This window comes from Choloepus didactylus, chromosome 14 (genome assembly GCF_015220235.1).
Source record: "Choloepus didactylus isolate mChoDid1 chromosome 14, mChoDid1.pri, whole genome shotgun sequence".
Taxonomy (NCBI): domain Eukaryota; kingdom Metazoa; phylum Chordata; class Mammalia; order Pilosa; family Megalonychidae; genus Choloepus; species Choloepus didactylus.
Window position 1 is genome coordinate 52,768,978 of NC_051320.1, and position 24,253 is coordinate 52,793,230.

A 24,253-nucleotide genomic window follows, 5' to 3' on the forward strand; every position below is an offset into this window, starting at 1 on the left:
TAATGACATATACCCCCACAATGTATAATTGACTTCTTGTATCATCATCAACCATTTTTTTAAAAGAATGCACAGAAACGTATAAATTGCAGTTTATCTCACCACAGAAACATTTAATCAAATGTACTATAATTATATTTTGGGTGACTACTGAGAATAATCACTGTTTCTTCATTGCAAGGATTGTCCTAAAAATTACATTAATGAGGGTCACCCACAAATAGCATTGAGAATTTAGCTGTATTTAAGCATTAAATTCACACGCCACCTTGTAGAGTCCCTATAAATAGGTTGCATGGGCCAGGATTTTTCATGGACTTTGCCATCTAATGGATATTCCTTGAACCGATGTTTTACTTGAAGTGAAATGTGTTTGCATATTCATTTCACAGACTCCTCCTTACACATTCATTTTCCTTTGGGAATTCACAAAGATTTTCATGTTTAGCTCATTTGTTTCCTTGTTCCGTAATGATGTAAAAAAAAATTCACATCTCTTTAGCAGATAGTCAGTTAACGGGCTGCATTCACCTACCGAGTAGAAAACTGCCTAGTGACCAAGCAATTAAAAAGCTATTTGCATCAATGGAATGAAAGCACATTAGAATAACTGAACCAATATTCAACAAAATTTTCACCATTGTCCTAACTTTGCTCCATCTTCAAGGATTATAGCATTTCACCATGTTTCTATCCTCCTGTCATTCTTTCCTCAGAAGCTGATTTTGGGGAAAACTCACTAATTTTGCAGCATTAGGCAAATAGTTTGTCATCTTTTTGTAACCAAATGCCTAACTCAAAAGCATGGACACACTTATTTTGGATAAATTCATGCTGTCTGACACTTAAGCAAACATGGAGAATAGAAAGGAATCCAGAGGTTCACACTCTCAGATCAACTTTCTGTTCCTTGGCCTGAGCTGCCTCTAAATCAATTTACGTGACACTGTCCTCATTTTTCTGAACACAATATATGTTATTCATTGGTATTTCAACTTTTATTACATTTTTAGTGCTGAATCTTTTCAGATTGGATTTTTTTAGTAGTAAAACTTTCTTTTATAAATATGTCTCCTGTTATCTGTGGTCCAGCTTCTTGGGACCTTGACACTAGAGGCATCCAAATATGAAAAACAAAACAAAACAACAAATCTTAGCTCTGACACTTGGTCCATTCCAGCCCATAATTCTTCTGCAGATAGTGGCTCCAAGTGGCATTTCAGTGAGGACTTGGCTACCCACATCAACATCACCCTCTAACATTATTAGAAGCATTCTCTCCAAAAGAAACTCATTTCTCTTTTTAGCCCAATTACAACTATGAATTTTTACTAGAGCCCTGTAAAAGGACAATTTTAGCCTATACTGCTCCAGGGTTGGGGGGAGGGGCCATAAAAGAGAACCACAACATTTTATAACTGGAAGGGACTTTACAGGTTCTCAAGACTGATTACAATTTCAAATAATGTTATCAAACCTCAGGTTGATTAGAATCCTTATTGAGAAATACCTGTTACTTCTGTTCTTTGTCCCATAGCCAGTTAGTTGCCTATCCACTGCAAAACTTTCCCTTTAATTCCACAGCACATTAACCTTTTGAACAGGTAAAATACTGCCTTCTCTTTACCTACAACCTCCTTTTTTTTTTTTACAAAGACTGTAAAGAACTGGTAAGTCAAGACATCCTCATACAGAAGCTGTGATATCATTTTTCCGTATATACTGTGTGCTTAAGTGCCTAATAATAAACCTTGGATATTATAAATGTATCAGCTTGGCCATTTGGTAGTGAAGATCACTGGTCAGAGGTTCATAGATTCTCCCGTGTCCCTCTCATGGAGGAATGTATTCCTGACTTAACCAGTTGTCTTCTTATATCATAACCATTTAACAATGGTTAGCAAAATTGGGACTTGAGCTCCAGAGGGTCACCCAAGCCTTCCTACAAAGTTTCTGCCAACGAGTCCTACTAAATTACCCATATTCAGTATGGGAATTAGGTCTAGGACAGCATGTCCATGTAATACTTCCCACTTGTCTGATTCCTTTATTGTTGCTTGCCAACAGAATGGAAGGTGGGGGGAGAAATATAAATTCAGATGTCATATCTGCTAAAACCTGCCTTCTGCTTCTCAGTGTCCTTGTAACCATCTTGTATCTGTAGCCAGAAATCAAAAACCTGTCAATTTGAACATAATTATACAAAACCATGATGATTGAAGACCTTCATTATAAATACTACACTGGAAACAATTTTTAGTCTTTTCAAGTCTGAATACCCATATGTATTGAATGTTTTTGCAGTGCTCTGTCAGACACAATTTTTACTGATGTTTTCTTAGTGAGCATCATTCCCCAGGTGTGGAGAGAACTGCAAAAAGGTGTTTACTAGGAGCCACACTGGCTTAGATAAGTGAGGAATTTGATTGACATCAGGCCATGAAAGAAGATGGTAATAAGTTCTGGTTGGACACAGGGAGAATAATAAATTGGGACTGACAGATAAACAAGATTATGGTTCAAATTGCCCCTCTTAGAAGAAGTGTCAGTGTTACTATGTGTTACATAGCCAGAGAAGGAAAGAGTGGTAGGAAGATATGGGTGTTTCTTTATAGTTATATATGTTTATGATCGTACATCCACACATAAATTTGTAAACTCAAAGATAAGGAACATAGAATCATGTGGAACATATTAGGTAGGTTGGGAAGAAATAAAAGGTATTAAGGGGTGGGTAGGTGTTAAGGAAGAGCCAACTTTTATACACACATATATGCATATACATACATATATATACACACACACGTGTTTACACTTATGTATGTGTGTGTATAATTTATCTATATTTATCTCCCCCTTCCATCTTCCTCATACCTGGAAACCATCCAGTACCCTATAGGGGGAAGGCAAACTTCCAAACTGAAGACCAGCCCTTATTTGGAGACCATTTTGCTCAGTATTCTTGCTTATTAGGATGAAGATTTAGTACTCTTGCTCATGGATGGAGACTTTGTGAGTCACTTAATTTTTGTAAACAAACATATGAATATAATTGTTCCTTTAAGGCTTATAAAGTGGTGTTAAAGTATGATTTTGTAAAAGGTAAAAATCATGACTCTTGTGCAAATGTAAAATGAACATGTCAAAGATTTCATTCAATTCGATTAATTAATGAAGGAACGAGTAAGAAGTTAAAGTCAATCCAAAGAGCAGTTGGGAAACTAAGTTTATGCAATTTAATAAGGAAATATTAGCATACGATTGCTGAGTTAGAGAAAAACTGGCTAATGTCTTACAGGTCAATAAACTAACCTTTGGTATTGTCTGTTCTATCGGACAGAAATCATTGTCATCTCTACTGGACAAACATCTGTAAGATAACATGTAACTACACTAAGTCTTCAACCTCTAATCAGTAGTAAGCAGTAAGTCAAGCTAAGTACATTTCCTTAGGTAAACCTTGGGTAGCATTTGCTCCTCAGTGACATTGAAAGGTGTGCTGCTCGCCTCTTTGCCTTATGTCCAAGTTGTGAATAATTTGCATAACAAGATGAGAGGTATAGGGGCATATTGAGTAGTATATCATAGGTAGAATGTTTGGATCTCAGCCTATATATGTAAATATCCCATGTTTTTGGTAAGAAGAACCTATTTGTTATTTCCCAAGGCAGAAGCCAGGAGTGGAATCCCCAGAACGTGGAATTTCCTTACCAAAAGTTCCTGTAGAGCAAGAGGAGAAAACCAGTATTTATCTTTGCTTTTGTTCCTTTAAATATTTAATAATTTATTTATTCATTCAGTGATTCAACAAATATTTGTTAAGCATCTACTACATGTCAGGCATTAGGACTAGGAATAAAGCAGTAAGCAAGACAAAGTCCCTGCTCTTTTGGAGCTTACATTCTAGTGAGAAAGACCGGCAACAATAAGAAAATCAGTAAAAGGATAATATGGTTACAGGTAGCAGAAATACTATGGAAAAAAAAAAGGCAGGGTGAGGGGTTGTCCAGATAGGATGGTCTGGACCCCTTGGGAGGCGTAGTGGAATCCACTGAGTGTGGCATCATCAAAGCAGCAGGACAGTGTACAGGGGCTCTGCCATCCGTCTTCTGATAGATAGGCCCAGGCTGCCGTGGCCCACTATGGGATATAACTCAAGTCTTCACTTTGTTTCATGGCCCAGGATATCTCTAACCCAAATTTCCATCTCCTTATCATGAAGTAGAAATGGGAGTGCAGCCAGCGAGGTTAGTGGGGCAAATCATGCAAATAATTTCCCACAGGGGAGAAAGCAATTACAGATTTCCTGTGATACAGTAAAACTATTATGAGCGAGGTGCTTAGATCACAGATACCTGGGTTTGAATCCTGTCTCTACCACTTAGACAAGTTACTTAAATCATTTTTCTTTCTGTAAATGACACATGATGATCTCTCCCTCATGGGTCATTGGGAGACTTGAATGAAATAATCTACAAAAACCCTTAGCATCCAGGAAGCCCTCAAGAAATGGTAACTATTATTCCTGTTATTCTCACATATGGAGAGTCTATAGTGCTACATTCATGTAGTAATGATTAACTAGTCTTATTGTCATCATGCAGTTCTTCAACCTTGTGGAAAGAAAAATCATTCTCATACAGTTCAGGTACCCTGTGAACTGGAGGTCCACCAGGTATGTTGGTGTTGATCCAAGCTATATTATCAAGATTGTCCCAGTAACCAATCGAGGTTTTCCAAAGAGATAGAAGATATAAGGTTGAGTACAGTCCTTGAGATTCTTAGGTATACCTGATTATCAGGAAGGTTGAGAGTTTAGAAACTAAAATTATAGCACTTTTCATGGATTTTTATCGAGGAGGTATTTTCCCCTCTTTCCTTTTCCTTTCCCTTCCCTTCCCTTCCTTATCCTTTGCTTTCCTAACCATTTACTTCTCTTTCCTAGCCCTCTCTTCCCTTTATTCTTATAAATTGCTTTGTCTTTGAGGGAAAATGGGTTAGGAAGATATTGATTAGCTGCTTCTGACTCTCATTTCCAGTGAGATTTAGTATAGTAGGGAAAAAAGTCCTCCTTTTGAAAAGAGAGATTAACTGTCTAAAAATTCCATGAACTGATTTTCTAATTGTTTTAGTAACACTGTTTTTTTCACTTGATAATGTTGCAGAAAGAAATAATAAGTTTAATTGAATTTTAAATATATTTTTAGCATTTTATGGATTCTAGGGAGACTAAGTTTTCTTGCAGGGTGTAAGTTAAGACTGTAACATTCTTTTCTAACCCCATAATTACTATGACCAGAGAAATGTCTGTAATACATTCCATTGCAATTAAATTATGTACCACAGACTGTTCAAGATCGGTTTATAAAGGAGAAATGGATTTTCCACAGCTACTTGCCTAGCAGTGCATCCTTCATGCAGCATTGCAGCAGCTAATGTATGCAATAAAATAACAGACATGAATTTAAACTTTCAAAGCTTTCAGATATCTTGCAAAAACTTCTCATAACACAAATTGCTTAATTTGTATACACTAAAATGCCACTAATTACATATAAATGAGATTGACATATAATAAGAGGAGGCTATGAGAATCTTTGTATATTTGCCTATGCATCTTTTCAGGAATTAGGATATACTCAGCCTTGTTCTGATATCCTGCACAGACCATAGTCATTACTTGGATCTCCCTGTGAAAAATTTAGAATCTGCTGTGAGCACTTAGAGGAGGTAGGATATTTTTTTACAATATTGATTGGACCATCTTCATCCAGTCACACAGCTGGAAAATATTTTCTATGAGATGAGTGTTTACAAAAAAGATTCACAGAGGGTGGAGGAAGAAAGAGAAAGGGGTGGAGGAGGAGGGAAAATAGTCTAATTTAGGTTCAAAGTAGGGCCATAGAGAATAGAACTCATGGTCCAACTGTACCATCTTTCAGAAAAATCATCCCAACTTTAATTGATTAAAACAGAATTTTAAATTCTCCAAGTTGTATTTAATTGATCATGCTGCTGTGGCTATGTTGTGTCATCTTGTGGATATATAATAGCTGTAATAAAGTGAGTGCCTACTAATCCTCACAACTATCTTGACAGTTAGGCATCATTAGCCTTATTTTATGATTGAAGAAATTAAGGCTGAACCTTATCTAATTTACCCAAAGTCCACCAGTTATTAAGCAGGAGAGTATGAATTTCAGCCTAGGTCTTTTCACAAATTCCAAACCTCCCTTAGAAATAATTTCCTAACCATGAACTGCTCTAATAACAAGGCTGTAGTTTATTTCCAAGGGTGAATATTGGCCTTCAGAACAGGCTCGGTGCTACCAGCTTTCTGTTTCTAAAAAGCAATTGATGATTCCTGGAGCTTCAGGAAGCATCTCTTCACTATAGCTTAAAGAATGTATATCTATTTTTATGATGGTAAAAATATAATAAATGTTAAATTTAAAATATTATTAAAAAGAAAAAAAGGTACTGTGCAGTTTATCCCTGGGTATGGTTAACATTCTCCCCAACCTACAGTTTCAGGCGCTCTCAGAAATTGAAATGCAGTCTCTCCCTCAGTGCTGGACTTTACATCAGTAGCTCTCACTGATAAAAATGTCTCCTTGCCAACAGGCCCATCCTCATATCTCCTGTGGTTTTCTGCATTCTCACTGATGATATCTGATTTTCTTGAGTTAAGTTCGTGAAATCTTCATGGAAACTTAGAAGATCTTTGAGGAAATGGCTTCCTTAAGTCACTAGCTCTAAAGAGAGGGAGTCAAATTCCCACCCATCAGGTAGTCAAGTTCTGGGAGAGAAAGAATTTCAAAAGCCTCAAGAGGGCATGCCCAAATATTTCTTGTCTGTGTTTTTTCAATATGGGTTTGGAGCCTTTAGGCAGGAATTTTTCTGTCAGCCACCATGCAGGTCTTTACAAAGCTCAGTGGGAGGAAAACGGCCCCAAGCTAGCCAAATTCTGTCTGCTGGAATTAAATGTCTCTTCCTGTCTCTTGATGTTCACAATTCTGATTCATCCTCCATCTACTCTCAGTGACTTTCATTCTTTTAACTCTTTGACTCTGTCCTTAACTTGTACACTGAATTTGACATTCACCTGATGTTCTCTGGGGGCCCCAGAGCATATGCTCCCCACCAGTTTCAACTAATTCTAAAATATTGTTTCTTTTTAAATATTTCTAGCTATACCAAAGTAAACACACAGCTATGTCCCTCCTGGGTGTGCTGTGGGCTCAAAGTGTAGAGTCTTCTGGTTTTATAATGGACTCCTGGCCTTTCTAATGGGAAGTATCATTATTCTAATCCACATGCCTTCCAGACAATTCCAGAGGCTGAGATGTCATCATTTTGGTCCTTTTTGACACTTCCCCAGACTACACCTCTTCCCCAACTGTCCCCTCACCTCCATGGTCATGCACACAACTCCACCTCCACAGTTGGCTGGAACATCTCTAACGTGGAGCTCTAGTCACACCATCTCCCTTCCCAATGACCCCCAAAGGCTCCCCGTTTATGAGTTACATTCACTGTATTTTCACCATGACATTAGGACCTTCTAACATTGATGCCAACTTTATCTGCCAATATTTAACCCAAGTTACTCCATACATCACCCAAACTTGAACACTCATAGACTCTATTCCTTTGACCTAGAGTGCCTGTTCCCCATCTCTGTCTGTTGACATCCTAAGTACCTGGACTGGACTTCTTTCACACCTCCATATCATTCACCCTTTTCTACCCTGTACTGTGCTCCTAGAGGCTAACTTTCATAAACTGCATTAGCAAGTTGCTCTTGCCCTCTGGCTTATGATTAGATAATGGTCAGTGTATTTCTCAGCAGGATGTTGGGAAGCATCAGCAGGATACTGATTCCACTGGCTCCCCTCCTTGGCTTCTCCTACCAACAACCACAGATCCTTCGACTCTTACCCACAGCTGAACTGCAGCTATGGCTGTTCTTTGGAGTTCCAATAGTCACTCTCTCTCTTTGCCCTTTTAGGCTTTGGGGTGGTAATGGCTCCCTATTCTTGCTAGCCTGGGTGCTTCACCATCTCTTGTTAGTTACTTAACCCTGACTGCTCTTCTAAGTAATTCTCTCATTATATTCTCTAAGTCACCTTCTCGTAGTATCCCATCTGTTTCCTGCAAGGACTCTGACTGATAGAGTACCCTCAAGGCCAAGTTCTCTCATAAAATTTGCTTATTTCATTCATTTGTTCATTCCACAAATATACATTCACCTTCTGTAAGCACTAGTGACACAGTGAGGAACAAAACAGAAGCTCTACCTTCAGCAAGCTTCCAATATAGTGGGAAAAACAGGCACTAAACAAACAATTACAAGAAAGGATAGTGGCAATTATAAAATTATGATAAGGGAAGTATAGAGAGCACACAGCAAGGGGACCTAGCCAACTCTAGAGGTCAGAGAAGTCCATTCAACTACATGAGCTACCCACCATTTCTTTGTCCTTTTCTCACAGTACTCAGCACATTCTGACTGTGTTATTCTTACTTGGGTACACATTTCTCTGCTTCATTTGCAGAGTAAGCTTTTTGAGAGCAAAATCTGTGTCTTTTTAACCTTTATGTCTGCATCAGCCTTAGCCCACTGTCTAGAATATTGTAGGTACTCAGTAAATAAGTGTCCAGTTGAATTGGATTGAACCTTCAGAACATTTATGGGCCTCAACTCCAGCCCACTACGAGGGTTTTTCATTATCAGGCTGGATGGTGATGATGAGATCCCACCCTTTATGAGCTACTAGGCTAAAAGAAAACATGCTTTACTAGTTTAGAAAGAAAATCACTGAGGAGGAAGAAGCCTTCTTAACACAGATGAAGGGTTTGATAGGTCTTGTCAGCTTAATATTTGCCATTAGGGACATTTGCTAATGGCATTGGAGCCATTAATTGTCAGGGTCGATAGTTGAGCTTTTTTAATACTTCTTTTTTGCCTCATTGACTTGTGTTGTGATTATTGGCGTCATGGCTGAACTCAGTACAGAATATGAACAAAAATGAGGGAAGCTCACAATCCCTTCCAGGGCATGGGGTTTGGGTGGATAACTAGGAGAAAACCTTGTACCAAGGTTTAAAACACTTGGATTGGGCTTGGGGAAAACCTAGATAACATCTGTGCCAGTTTGAATGTATTGTGTCCCCCAAATGCCATTATCTTTGTGGTCTTGTGGGACAGACGTTTTCGTGTTGGTTGGATTTGCTTGGAGTGTGCCCCACCCAGCTGTGGGAGATGATTCTGATGAGATGTTCCCATGGAGGCGTGGCCCCGCCCATTCGGGGTGGGCCTTGATCAGTGGAGCTATATAAATGAGCTGACTCAGAGAGAGAAAACTCAGTGAGTGCAGCTGGGAGTGATGTTTTGAAGAGGAGCAAGCTTGCTAGAGAGGAATGTCCTGGGAGAAAGCCGTTTTGAGGCCGGAGCTTTGGAGCAGACGCCAGCTGCCTTCCTAGCTAACAGAGGTTTTCCGGACGCCATTGGCCATCCTCCGGTGAAGGTACCCGATTGCTGAGGTGTTACCTTGGATGCTTTGTGGACTTAAGACTGTAACTGTGTAGCAAAATAAACCCTTGTTTTATAAAAGCCAATCCATCTCTAGTGTTTTGCATTCTGCAGCATTAGCAAACTAGGACAACATCCTAGGGCAAGGGAGGGCTCAGGAACAATGACAGTGCCCAGTCTACAGGGTGCTCTGAAGGCTTGGGGAAGAGAACCTTGGCAATGTGGTAGACCAGATGTTTGTAAATCTTGCGCGCGCGCGCGCGCGCGCACACACACACACACACACACACACAAAGAATTGTTGGATTAAGTGGCAAGATGGTGGCATAGAGAGGAGTGGAAGCTAAGTAGTCCCCCTGGAACAACAACAAAAATCCAGAAACAACTAGTAAATAATCCAGAATAACTGCGGAGAGACAAACGAAACCATCCACTCATCATACACCAACCTGAATTGGGAGGAATGCCCAAAAACACAGCATAAAATCTGTAAGTAAATCCTGCGGAACCAAGTCGTGAGACCCCCTCCCCCATAGCCCAAGCTGCAAAGCCTCGTGGTGCCAGAGAGAAGCTCTCTCCCAGCAAGCGAATATAGCTCAGCTGAGCTCCAACTGGGGTATTAAGTAGCAAGTGTGAACTGCTCACTACAGGTACGCATCCCCAAAAAACAGACAGAGGCTTTGGGTGACGACTGACCTGGGAGAGCCGGAGGGTCGCCTTGGACTGGTTCTGAAGGGGACTGTTTCTTTTTTGGCTCAGTGGAGAAAGCCCCAGTCATTTTCAGTTTCCAGGGCTGTGACTCGGGGAAGGGCAGAGACAGCACAAGCAGAGAGCGAGACCATTGAAATGCTAATGACCTCCACCTGGGGGGTCTGTCTTCTCTAGGAGGAAAGGGGTGGGGCCCTTTCCATTCAGAACCAGACCCCAGAGCCTGGGGGAACACAGCCACACCTCCTCACACCAGTCAAGAATTATAGGCTAACAGGCGTCACCTGCTGGGCAGAAAAGCACAGTGACCCGAGGCATCAAAGGGTGGAGCAATTTTCTAAGACACACCTGCAAGGAAACCAGATACTGAATATTTCTTCCCTCTGGGACCTGAGCCTGTTCTTGTCTGGGAAAATCTGATTTGGATAACCAAGGAAACCATGCCTAGACAACAGAAAATTACAACCTACACTAAGAAAAACAAAGTTATGGCCCAGTCAAAGGAACAAACGTACACTTCAACTGAGATATAGGAATTTAAACAACTAATGCTAAATCAATTCAAAAAGTTTAGAGAAGATATTGCAGAAGAGATAGAGGCTGTAAAGGAAGCACTGGACATGTATACGGCAGAAATCAAAAGTTCAAAAAAACAACTAGAAGAATCTATGAAAATGAAAGGCACAACACAAGAGATGAAAGACACAATGGAAACATACAACAGCAGATCTCAAGAGGCAGAAGAAAACACCCAGGAACTGGAGAACAAAACACCTGAAAGCCTACACACAAAGGAGCAGATGGAGAAAAGAATGAAAAAATATGAGCAACGTCTCCAGGAACTCAAGGATGAAACAAAGTACAATAATGTACGTATCATTGGTGTCCCAGAAGGAGAAGAGAAGGGACAGGGGGCAGAAGCAATAATAGAGGAAATAATTAATGAAAATTTCCCATCTCTTATGAAAGACATAAAATTACAGATCCAAGAAGTGCAGCGTACTCCAAACAGAAGAGATATGAATAGGCCTACGCCAAGACACTTAATAATCAGGTTATCAAATGTCAAAGACAAAGAGAGAATCCTGAAAGCAGCAAGAGAAAAGCGATCCATTACATACACAAAGAAAGCTGCATAAGACTATGTGCGGATCTCTCAGCAGAAACCATGGAGGCAAGAAGGAAGTGGTGTGATATATTTAAGATACTGAAAGAGAAAAACCGCCAACCAAGAATCCTGTATCCAGCAAAGCTGTCCTTCAAATATGAGGGAGATCTCAAAATATTTTCTGACAAACAGACAATGAGAGACTTTGTGAACAAGACACCTGTCCTACAGGAAATACTAAAGGGAGCACTACAGGGTGATAGAAGACAAGACTGCGTGGTTTGGAACACAATTTTGGGAGATGGTAGTACAACAATGTAAGTACACTGAACAAAGGTAACTATGAATACGGTTGAGAGAGGAAGGTGGGGAGCATGTGAGACACCACAAGAAAGGAGGAAAGATGAAGACTGGGACTGTATAACTTGGTGAAATCTCGAGTATTCAACAATTGTGATAAAATGTACAAATATGTTCTTTTACGAGGGAGAACAAGCAAATGTCAACCTTGCAAGGTGTTAAAAATGGGGAGGCATTGGGGGAGGGATGCAATCAGCATAAACTAGAGACTGTAACTAATAAAATCATTGTATTATGCTTCCTTTAATGTAACAAAGGTGATATACCAAGGTGAATGCAGATAAGAGGGGGGGATAGGGGAGGCATGTTAGACACTTGACATTGGTGGTATTGTCTGATTCTTTATTCTACTTTGATTTAAGGTTATTTTTCCTTTTGCTGCTTCCTAGCTGTCATTTTTTTTCCTCTTTCTTTTGCCTCTCTACCTTCTTTGACTCTCTCTCCTGCCTTGTGGAGGAAATATAGATGCTCTTATATAGATAGTGGTGAAGGTGGTGAACACATAAATGTATGACCATGCAGAAAACCATCGATTATTTACTTGGGATGGAATGTATGGTGAGTGAACAAAACCATATTAAAAAAAAAAATGGGTTGATGACAAAACCTCGAGGGCAATATACTGAGTGAAATAAGCCAGACACATTAGGACAATTATTACAGGGTCTCACTGACAGGAACTAATTATAATATGTAAACTCATAGACATGAAATATAAGGTACCAAGATATAGGACGAGGCTTAAGAATGGAATGTGGTTGCTTAATATGAGGAGAATGTTGAATTAGGATGAACTCAAATGTTTGGAAATGAACAGGGGTGTTGGTAGCAAGATGTGAGAATAACTAACAGCGCCAAATGGTGTGTGAATGAGGTGGAAAGGGGAAGCTCAGAGTCATATATGTCACCAGAAGGAAAGTTGGAGGTCAAAAGATGGGAATGTATAAAACTGAATCCTATGGTGGGCAATGTCCATGATCAATTGTACAAATACTAGAAATCACTTCCATGAACCAGAACAAATGTATGACAATACAATTAGAAGTTAATAATGGAGGGGCATATAGGGAAGAACTATATACCTATTACAAACTATATACTACAGTTAGTAGTATTTCAACATTTTTTCATAAACAGTAACAAATGTACTATATCAATACTACGAGTCAACAGTTGAGGGGGGTTGGTTAGGGATAGGGGAGGATTAGAGTTTCCCTTTCTTTTTTTCTTTTTTCATCTTTCACTTTATTTCTTGTCTGGAGTAATGAAAAGTTTCTAAAAATTGAACAAAAATTAAGTGTGATGGATGCACAGCTGTATGAGGGTACCCAGGGGCAAGTGATTGTACACTTTGGATCTTTGGATAATTGTATGGTATCTGAACAATCTCAATAAAAATGAAAAAAAAAAAAAGAATTGTTGGATAAAACATTAATTTTTACAGTACATCAGTACATGGCTTATGAGGAGGAATTTCTCAGGGGTGAGAAAGGTGATAAAGTGAGGATCTGTAGAGGTTGGGATACTCTGGAGCTGGCATTTGTGTAAGGATATCTATCAATCCCTACTTGCCTAGAGCATTATTTTTTTAATGCAATTTTATTGAGATATATTCACATACCATACAGTCATCCAAAGTGTACAATCAGTTGTTCACAGTATCATCATATAGTTGTGCATTCATCACCACCATCAGTTTTTTGAACATTTTCATTACTCCAAGAAATAAAATGAAAATAAGAATAAAATTAAAAATAAAAGTAAAAAAGAACACCCAAAACATCTCATACTCTCCCCCTGCCCCCGCCCCCACATTATTCATTTACTTTTTTGTCCCTGCTTTTTCTACTCATCTGTCCATACACAGGATAAAGGAGTGTGAGCCACAAGGTTTTCACAATTGCACAGTCACACCATGTAAGCTACATAGTTATACACTCCTCTTCAAGAATCAAGGATATGGATTGCAGCTCAACAGTTTCAGACATTTCCTTCTAGCTATTCTGATACACCAGTAACTAAAAAGGGATATCTATATAATGCATAAGAATAACCTCCAGAATGACCTCTCGACTCTCTTTGAAATCTCTCAGCAACTGAAACTTTTTTTGTTTCATTTCTCTTCCCCCTTTTGGTCAAGAAGATTTTCTCAATCCCATCATGCTGGGGCCAGGCTCATCCCTGGGAGTCACGTCCCATGTTGCCAGGGAGATTTACACCCTTAGGAGTCATATCGCATGTAGGGGGGAAGGCAGTGCGTTTACCTGCCGAGTTAGCTTAGAGGAATAGGCCACATAGGAGCAACAAAAGAGGTTCTATGAGAGTGACTCTTAGGCACAATTTTAAGTAGGCTAATCTCTCCTTTGCCGTAACAAGCATCCTAAGGGCAAGCCCCAAGATTGAGGGCTTGGCCAACTACAATGGTAGTTCCCAATGCTTGCGAGAATTTCAGGAATTCCCCAGGTGAGGAAGTTAAATATTTCCAATTTTTCCCAGTCCCTCAAGGAGGCTTTGCAAATACATTTTTATTCTCTGCCCAAATTACTCTGGGATGTATTAGGGCTTCATGCTAGCCTCTGCAAACAAATCAGATCTCACCCTCTATTCAAGGTTCCATGTAATTATGGTGTTTGAATAAACCAACCATACAAGTTAAATTATATACTATGCTACAGAAGATATGGATTTTCCAAGTAAACATCTCTTCCTTTGCTCTCACATAGAAGTTGAAGTATTAAAATACAGTCAATATCATCATTTTCCCTTTACTCTGCTTAGTCCTAACCAAGTCCATTTTGTTCATATCTTAATGAAAGACTGATCCCTTTTTCAGCCTGTTTAACATTTGCTTTTGGAGTAATGCTGACATTCAGAGCTGCTGAACTCTGGCTCTGAGACTCAGGTGTCACACCGATAATGGAAGTTCCAGGGACCAGCCAGGTTATACACAAACAGTTCATCATCTCAGAATTTAGAAATAACCATTACAACTCATGAATAGATGTGACTGCTGTAACAGCTTACAATCTAGGAAACTTTACCATAAGTCTTCCCCTGATAACCTATGCTCTCAGATTCAATTCTCAGAGTTTGCACATTATAGTTAGTCCATATTAGTGAGGCATTATAATGTTTATCTTTTCGATTCTGGCTTATTTCACTCAGCATACTGTCCTCAAGGTCCATTCACCTAGTTGCATACCTCAGAACTTCATTTCTTCTTGCCGCCTCCCAATTGAATGTATACACCACAGTTCACCATTCCCTTTATTAGTCACTGTACCCTTAGGTCACCTCCATCTGTTGCAAATTGTGACTACTGCCGCCATAAACACCAGTATGCAAATGTCCATTCATGTCCCTGCTCTCAGTTCTTCCAAGTATATACCCAATAAGGGGGTTGCAGGACCATATAACAACCCCATAGTTAGTTTACTGTGGAACCACCACACTGCCCTCCAGATGGGCTACCCCATTCTACTTCCCCACCAACAGCGAATAGGTACATCCCTCTCTCCACATTTTCTCCAGCACTTGTATCCCTCAGTTTACTTTTTTAAATAGTTTTATTCACACACCATACAATTCATTCTAAGTAAATGATCAATGATTCCTGGTGTAGTCATATCGTTATGCATTCACCACCACAATCTATATGAGAATATTTCATTTCTTCCACAAAGAAAGAGGAAAATGAGAGGAAAAATGAAGAATAAAAATATAAAAGATAGAAGAAAAATAAAAGTAAAATAAAATACAATGAAAGAGTCGGACAGCAACACCACCACCAAGAATCCCATATCACTCCCTTATAACTGCCTCTTTTGGTCATTTAGCTTTGCTATGTTTCCTTTGTTGCAATTAATGGAAGCGTCTTACAGTGTTACCAATAACTATAGACCCTAGTTTGAATTGATTGTATTTTTCCCCTGTAGCATCCAATTTTCAATACCTAGCAATGTTGACCTTCATTTGTGCTCCCTCTTTTAAAAACATTCTTATATTTGTACATTTAATCCCCATCATTGACCACTCTAGGTTTCACTAAGTTATACAATCCCAGTCTTTATCTTCTATCTTTCCTTCTGGTGTCATACATGCCCCTAGCCTTCCTCTTTCAACCATACTCACACAAATCTTTGTTCAAAGTACTTACAGTATTGTGCAACCATCATACAGTATTATGCTATCCATTTCTGGATCTATGCAATCAATCCTGTTTACCCTCATGTACTCCTTAGCATCAAATGCCCAATTTCTAACCTCTTTCTATCTCCTGATAACCTGTGTTCTCAATTTTAACTCTCAAATCTCGTTCATCAATGTTAGTTCATCTTAGTGAGTCCATAGGGTAGCCATCCTTTTGTTTCTGGTTAATTTCACTCAATGTAATGTCTACTGTCTACCATATTGACTTTTTGAATTTATATGTCGTATTTTATATTATTTTATTTTATTTTCCCTCTCTCTCATTTCACTCTCACTGATAGTCTTCATTTCTACTCTCTTCTCCAAACCTCTCTCTCCTGTCTTTTCCTAACTGCCTGTAGTACTCCCTTTACTATTTCTTGTACAGCAGGTTTCTTGTTCACAAATTCTCTCAGTGTGTATTTGTCTGCAAATATTTTAAACTCTCCCTCATTTTTGAAGGTCATTTTTGCTGGATATGGAATTCTTGGTTGGCAGTTTTTCTCTTTCATTATCTTAAATATATCATGCCACTGCCTTCTTGCCTCCACGGTTTCTACTGAGAAATCTGCACATATTCTTGTCAAGCTTCCTTTGTATGTGATAGATCACTTTTCCCTTGCTGCTTTCAAAATTCTCTCTTTGTCTCTGATATTTGATAATCTGATTATTAAATGTCCTGGAGTAGGTCTATTCAGATCTATTCTGTTTGGGGTATGCTGCACTTCTTGTATCTGTATTTTTATGTCTTTCATAAGAGATGGGAAATTTTCGGTTATTATTTCCTTCATTATTGTTTCTTCCCCTTTTCCCTTCTCTTCTCCTCTGGGACACCCATGATATGTATATTCATGTGCTTCATGTTGTCATTTAGTTCCCTGAGACCCTTTCATATTTTTCCATTCTTTTCCCTATCTTTCTTTTGTTGTAGGATTTCAGATGTCCTGTCCTCCAGTTCATGAATCCTTTCTTCTTCCTCTTCAGTTCTGCTGTTGAATGTCTCCATTGTCTTTTTCATCCCTTCTATTTTGCCTTTCATTCTCTTAAGTTCTGCCACTTGGTTTTTCAAACTTTCAAGTTCTTCCTTATGTTCACCCAATGTCTTCTTTATATCCTTCATCTTGTTTGTCATATCTTTCCTCAACTTGGTGATTTGATTTTTGAATTGATTTAGCATATTTGAAGATCTTTAATTAGTTGTATCTCATTTGAAATGTAAGTTTGTTCCTTTGACTGGGCCATATATTCATTTTTTTCTAATGTGAGTCATAATTTTTTGTTGTCTAGGTGTCTGGTTTCTTTGATTACCCCAATCAGTTTTTCCCAGACTAGATGGGCCCAGGTCTCAGGAAGAGGGTGTAATCAGTATCACATTTCCTGTTCTTATGCTGCGATTAGCTATCTCACCCATTCCAGGTGGGTGTATGATGTGTTTCCAGTCACAGATGTTCCCCGACAGTTGTTCCAGACTATTTACTAGTTGTTCCTAGCTATATGCTAGTTGTTCCAGAGGACTAACTAAATTCCACACCTCCCTCTGCCACCATCTTGCCCTGATAGAGTATTGGTTTTAATGAACAATGAGTGAATCTGGGACATAAGACAAAAGTTGGAACCCCTACTGTCCTTTATAATGTAAGACATTGATTAATTTTAGATTTATTAAGATAAATATGTGAACTATGAGTTCTAAGGTCTCTACTGACAGAATAGAAATAGAGTGTGTAACATCCACATTCTAAAAGAATAGAAATAAAGAGTGTTACAGATTTGGGGTGGGGGGGGGAGTGAGAAGAGGAAAAAAAATCCAAAAGAAGGAAAAAAGGAAACTAGAAAACTAAATGAACGAATAGAAAAACAATTTAGATGATATAAATAAATACAATTTAACAATAATCACAATCTACATAAATAGATTATATTCTCCAATTAAAAACCAAATATAGTTAGACTAGATTTAAAAATTCAACTATAAGCTATTCATAAGAGAAACAGCTAAAACATAAGGAGAGAGGAAGATTATAAATAAAACTATTGGAAAAGACATACTAGGGTAATTCTCTGCAAAAGGAAGCTGGTGTGACTATATTAAATATTAGGAAAAACTAGACTTCAAGCCAAAGAGCATTACTACAGATGAAGAGAATGACTACATATTAATCAAATGTCTACTTCACCAGGAAGATATAATTCTAAATTTGTATGTTCCTTATAACATAATTTTGAAATATATAAAAAGGAAATTACTGGAACTACAAGAATAATAACATATAAAAACCAGAAATGGACATGTTAATGCATCTCTCTCAAAATTGATAGGTTAAATAGACAATAAATCAGTAAGGAGTTAAAAGGTTTGTAGAGCACAGTTAACAAGCTTGCTCTAATGGCCATACACAGAACACAGAAAGTACATATTTTTCAAGTACCATAGAACATTTATAAAAACAGTTAACATAATAGGATAAAGAGCAAATCTTAACAAAATTCAAGGAATTTGTGTCATACATAACATTCTCTAAAGTAAGAAATCCATGATGAAAAAATAACAAAAGAAATCCCATACTTTTGAAAATTAAAAAAAAAATATATTCAAACCCATGAGTCACAGAATTTAAGTCAAACTAGAAATTAGTAAATATTTAGAACTGAATGATCATGAAAATATTAATCAGAACTTATGGTTTACAACTGAAATAGTATTAAGGGGAGGATGATAGCTTTAAACACTTAAGCTAGAGAAAAAGGAAATTTGTAAAGTATTAAGTTGAGTATTCAACTCAAGAAGTTAGAAAAAGAAAAGTGACCAAAGCCAAAGAAAATAGAAGGAGGAATTTAATAAAGAGAAGAGCAGAAATCAATGAAAGAAAAACTATGATACAGTAGGAAAGATCAAAAAACTCTAAGTTATCTTCTTTTGTTCAAAAGACTAATAAATCTGACAAACTGCTGGCAAGATTGATGAACAAAAACGAGAGAGGACACTAAAAACCAATATCAAGAATGAAGAGGAGGGGATCACTATTATAGATACTGCAGACATAAAGATAACAGGATATTATTGGCAACTTTATGCCAATTTTTTTTAATATTTAGGTAATAACAAATTCCTAGAAAACATCATTGCAAAAATTAATTCAAGAAGAAGTACAAAACATGAATAGCCCATTAAGCATAAAAGAAATTGAATCAGTTAAAATTTTTACAATTAAGAAAGCAATAGACTTAGATGATTTTGTAGATGGTCCTGCAAAATAACCAGGAAGTAAATAATTCTAATCTTACACAAGCTATTCCAGAGTGTAGAAAAAGATGTTATACTTGCCATTTTATGAATCAGATATATACATGATACTAATACTGGGCAGCTACAAACAGAAAATGCAAATTTTAAAAAATACATAATTTACAATAAGAACAGAAAGTATTAGTCATCCATGAAAAAAAATCAGCAAAAGGTATGGAAGAGCAAAAGAGACATTCTTGTAGAAGGAAGAGGAGGTAGAGAAAGAAGTGAAGTGATTTCTGGCCCTGCCACAAACCAAAAAATGATATATGTAAACTTATTACCAACAAAGGATTAGTATCTAAGTTATATCAAAGCCCCCTACAAATCAATAGAAAAAGACAAACCAGTTGAAAAATGGGCAAAAAGCATAAACAGGCATTTCACAAAAAAGGAAAACATAAATGACAAAAAAAATACATAAATGAAAACATGCTCAATCTCCCTGATAATTTCAAATATTAAAACCATAATGAGAAAACCTTTTACAACCACCAAATTAGCAAAACTTCACTTGACAGTACCAAGAGAAGAGGTTGTGAAGACCCAGAAAGGGTCATAGGTGGATAGTGGAAGTTTTGAAAATTAGTCTGGAAAACAATTTGGAATTGCAAAAAGCTAAAGTTAAACACACACATTCCCTATAGCCCAACAGTCCCACTCCTAGACATAGATGCTAGAGAATGTTGATAGCAGCACATAACAAAAAAACTGGAAATAACATAAATGTCCTTTGGCAGGAGAATGGATAAATAAATGCAGTGAGATAATGTATGAAAATGCTACAGTTATACACAATAGCATAAATAATATCTCACATAAGATTAAGTGGAAAAACAAATCACAGAGATGTATCTGGAGTATATGGTTCAAAAATGGGCAGTATTAAACAAGAAATCATATATGTGTGTGGTATTTACATAGTTGTGGTACAGTTATAAAGAAAAGCACGTCTGAAAGGGAGAAAGGAGCCTCTAAAGGGGCATAAAATGGGCTTCAAATAACTATCATATCTTTCTTGCATTGAATTGCAGGTATATGCTATTTTTTGTTGTTGCCCTTTATAATATATGTTCAGGTTCTCCATAGCCTCTTGTCTGTATGGGATATTTCACAAGAAAACAATCAGTAGGTGAGTAATTAAATACATAAACAACATCAGAAGCTAATGAACCACAACTGGAATCCAAAAGATTGATAGTGTAGGTTCTGAGGGATGACTAAGAGACGGTGAAGGTTCCCTGAGGTATTGATCCATGGCCGAAACTACGGAAAAGTCAAACTTGAATGAGAGGAAAGCTTTCAGGTGGGGCAGAGGCTCCTGCTGATCCCTTGGAGGTTGCCGGGGTATTTCATGGCTGTTGTAAATAAATGCATGATTTGAGAAGGAAAACTTGAGCAAAAAGAATGTTGACTTTCTTGTATATCCAGGAAGTTATATAAGTTGCACCTTCATGGATACAAAGAAGATAATGTCTTTTTTCGTTTTTGTTTTTGTTTTTTTGATTTGAGGACGTTTGCATCAGTTACTTCAACAAATAAAGATGTTGTTTTCCTCACATAACAGGAAGAGCAGAAGGCGGCAGTGCAGAGCTGGTTCTGTGTGTTAGAATTATTTTCTAAACCCAGGCTCCGTCAGTCTTTCCACTCCACCGTATTTTGTGTGTGCGCTTTTGCCCCATGCAGCTCCAAACTTCTAATCTACCTTTAATGCAGCTTGGGGGGCATTTTCCTGACTCTTTTGTCAGGAAAGTAACGACTTTCCTAGAACTCTCCCCCAGCCTGCCACTCATATCCAGGTAGTCAGAATGGTGTCACTTGGCCACTTCTTGCTACAAGGAAGGCTAGGAAAATAATTATTTTGCCACTCAGCCTGTTCAGTGTGAGCAGGCAAGAGTGGAGGGGGAGGGTACGAGTACTTTCTGAGCAGCTATTCAGCAGTCTCTATCAAAATACTCCACTAAGAATTCTTCCCCTTTTCTCCCTAGGAGCCAGTCTACTTGATGACCTGTATAAATATTTCTCTTTACATCACTCCCATGGAGACACCATGTCTGTCATGGATCCAAAGGAGATGAACATCGCTGCTGCTGTTTGGGCTGTTGTCTCGTATGTCGTTGCGGACATGGAAGATATGCTGCCCAGGTCCTAGCCAGAGCAAGAAGCAGGCATGTTCTTCCGTGCCAGCCAGGAGCCCTGGGTCTGGAGCTTCAGGAAGCCACTCTTCACCCAACAGTTCCATCTGATTTGTTTGCAAAGCACAGCCCTTTTTCATACTTTGTTATCATCTTTCTTGATACTGTTTGAATTGCCTGTTTGTAGAATAAGGAATGATCCCTGCCCCCACGTAGAATCAGCATATGATAGAGATCACAGCGGGGGCATTTCTTTATACCGTCTATAAAAAATATTGTTTCTACTTTGAAAGTAAACACCGTATAAATCTTTGGAAGGCCTCTGGTTTTTTTGTGTTCATTTATAAGCATTAAATCAAATACGATGGCATCAATTTTTGTGTTTTATGTTACTTATTAAAGGAGTAAAGGAATTGCAAATTGTAGTATGATCTCAATTGGGTTTTGGCTTTCTAATTAGTACATTTTTATACTTCTGAATTTTTAAGGGAGATACGGATTTTTTTTTTAATAGGAGAAAGAAAAAAAAAGTAGCTTTTACCATGTAGGGAAACAATCAAGTATGCATAATCCAGCAGCCTTATTAAATACTATGGTCTATCACTAGATAAATAAAAATATTATCTTACACAACCTCTTCACGATGTTGGGGCTTTTTCACATTTTGCCAGTAACAAAGTTGAGGCTCAGAGAGAAAACTTTCACAGGATTTCAGAGAGAGAACAGTGATCCCCATCCATGGAGAGTTGCCCTGAAGTGGAGGGTATGAGGGGTAGATAAGCTGAGAGGAGGTATTTGCTTAGAGCAGCTTGAGGTAATGTGGATCTAGGAATGACTGAAATCACAATGAGAAACCAAGGTCATAACTGGGAAGATAAAGACAAGAGTCAAAGTGAGACAAGGCTGAAAAGGCAAGCCAAAGAAGAGTAAGCAGCCAAAAAAGTCTGGGAAAAGAACAGAGAGAGCTAGGCCCCTCTGCTCATAGCAAGCAATTCAGCACCCAACTGTGAACAGCAAAGCAATGCAGAGTTCTCTTTTGTTTGGCACCTGCTGTTCATTGTAGAGAAGAATGGGCCATGCAGGTTGGTTGGACAAAACAAGCTTCAACATCTGACACTCTGTCCAGGGCCCACATGAGGGGTTTATCTTCACATCATGATATAATGAAGTCGCAGCATCTTTTGTTCACCTTAGCCTTGTGAGATAAGTGAACAAAGATAAAGTCAGTTTAGAGAACATTGTTATTTGCTGTTGAATTTACATTAGGAGTTGGACTTTAAGAAAAAGATTCATATCTCTATGCCTAGAAACAAACTTGAAGCTGGAAGATTCCCATCAAGTAGAATGATTCTTATTCAGAATGTTAAACTGTTGACTTGACAGGCATTCACTTTTTGCCCCTCAAGTTTGTGGATAGTGGACCATAATCATAAGAAGTCAAACAAGGATCCACGTACCAGTTTTGGAAGAATGGTGTTCTCTTCTGCTTGAGATGTAGAAAGCTGAAAGATAATCTTGCTCCTTTTCTAACAAGAAAAATCTGAATAATCTATAAAATCATAATTTTTCTTGTGTCCATCAGAGGAATAAGGCAGCCAAGTGACTGAATTCCAAAGAGTGGCAAGCCCTTCTGAGGAGAAATGTGACCTGTGGACTGTTTTACCTGTGAAAGAACATGGGAGGAGCAGGAGGTTGCCTTAAAAGAGGGTAAGAAAAAACAACTAAAATGTTAACAAATTCTTAAAAGCTAGTTGTGCTCTAGACATCTGTTTAAAATGGCTGGGAGCCCCAGAAACAAGGAGAATTCACACTCATTCACAAGCCGTTTTCATGGGTCTCCAGTGCATACTCATGAGACTGGGGGCAGGGCAGCTGGCTGGAGCAAACGCCCTTCATGGCACAGTCATGCAGGTGGTGATTGGAAGCTTCTGGGAGTCAGGCATGGAACCTGTGTGCTCTCCCAGACCCTTCTCTCATGCTAAACAAAAGCCTTAACCTGCTGGGAAGAGGGTCAGAAAATCCCTTTGGACCCAGAAACCTGCACTAGTACAAACCAAAGTTTGCTACTGGGGGAGGGGCAGGAAACTCTCTCCCACCCAAGATATGCTACAGTTACAAACAGTGTTGTGCTGGTGCATGTTTAACAACTGACTCTTGGGTTGGTGAGAGCAGGGATGAAGAGAGCCTTGACCTGTAGCATTTACCTATTTCCATAGTGTAACTACTCCCACTGTGGCCAACTGAAGCTGCTAATGTGATGTCACCAAATGCAGAGTTGGGAAGAGATGTGCAGTAGCATTTCCACCATACAGACAACAAATGCAAATAACCTCAAGCACATAGATAATAGTAAAATGTAGTACAATAACTAAGAAGTGATGAGTTTTTAATATAAATTACCTTTGTTTTTAATATAATTTATGTAATTGTAAGTTTATGTAATTTAATTTTTAATAATGGCTGTGTTTAACAAGAGGCTCACAAATTCTTAAAAGTTTAACAATTGACTTTTGCAAGCTGGTATGAGCTGGCTCAGCATATTACTAGCTATAAGGCAGAGTAGCTACCTGGGCGGGGGGGGGGGACAAAAATACAGAGAAAGCCCCATCCCTGAGGCCCAGTTACACAGAGACTGCCTGAGACTGAGGCTAGACCAAGAGAATGGATCAGTCTCCACCATGAGCCTAACATCCAGTAACAAGCATCCACTGGGAGAGTCAAAAGCATGGAGAGATACCATCCCCCTCCCCATGGCTCGGGAATGCAAGTTCTCCAGAAAGCTTAGGGTAGAGCAGCAACACTGAGAAAACAATCTTTGGCACTCTTGGCCTCACACTAATCACAGGTATTGGCAGTCCACTGCTGGGGGTACTTGGAGCTCGTGTTACACTAAACGTGATGATAGCAACAACAAAACCAAAACCCGTCTCAAT

General features: G+C 38.5%; 1 protein-coding gene across 2 annotated transcripts in view; it reads left to right on the top strand.

Moving 5' to 3' along the window:
- Positions 1 to 21,694, top strand: part of CPQ (carboxypeptidase Q) — a 533,282-nt gene extending 511,588 nt beyond the window's left edge. For both annotated transcript variants that reach the window (XM_037802736.1, XM_037802738.1), the window contains one exon: positions 21,174 to 21,694. In XM_037802736.1, the coding sequence (XP_037658664.1) occupies positions 21,174 to 21,337 (164 nt within the window). In that variant the 3' untranslated portion in view covers positions 21,338 to 21,694. The remainder of the gene's footprint in view (positions 1 to 21,173) is intronic.
- Positions 21,695 to 24,253: the final 2,559 nt, after the last annotated feature.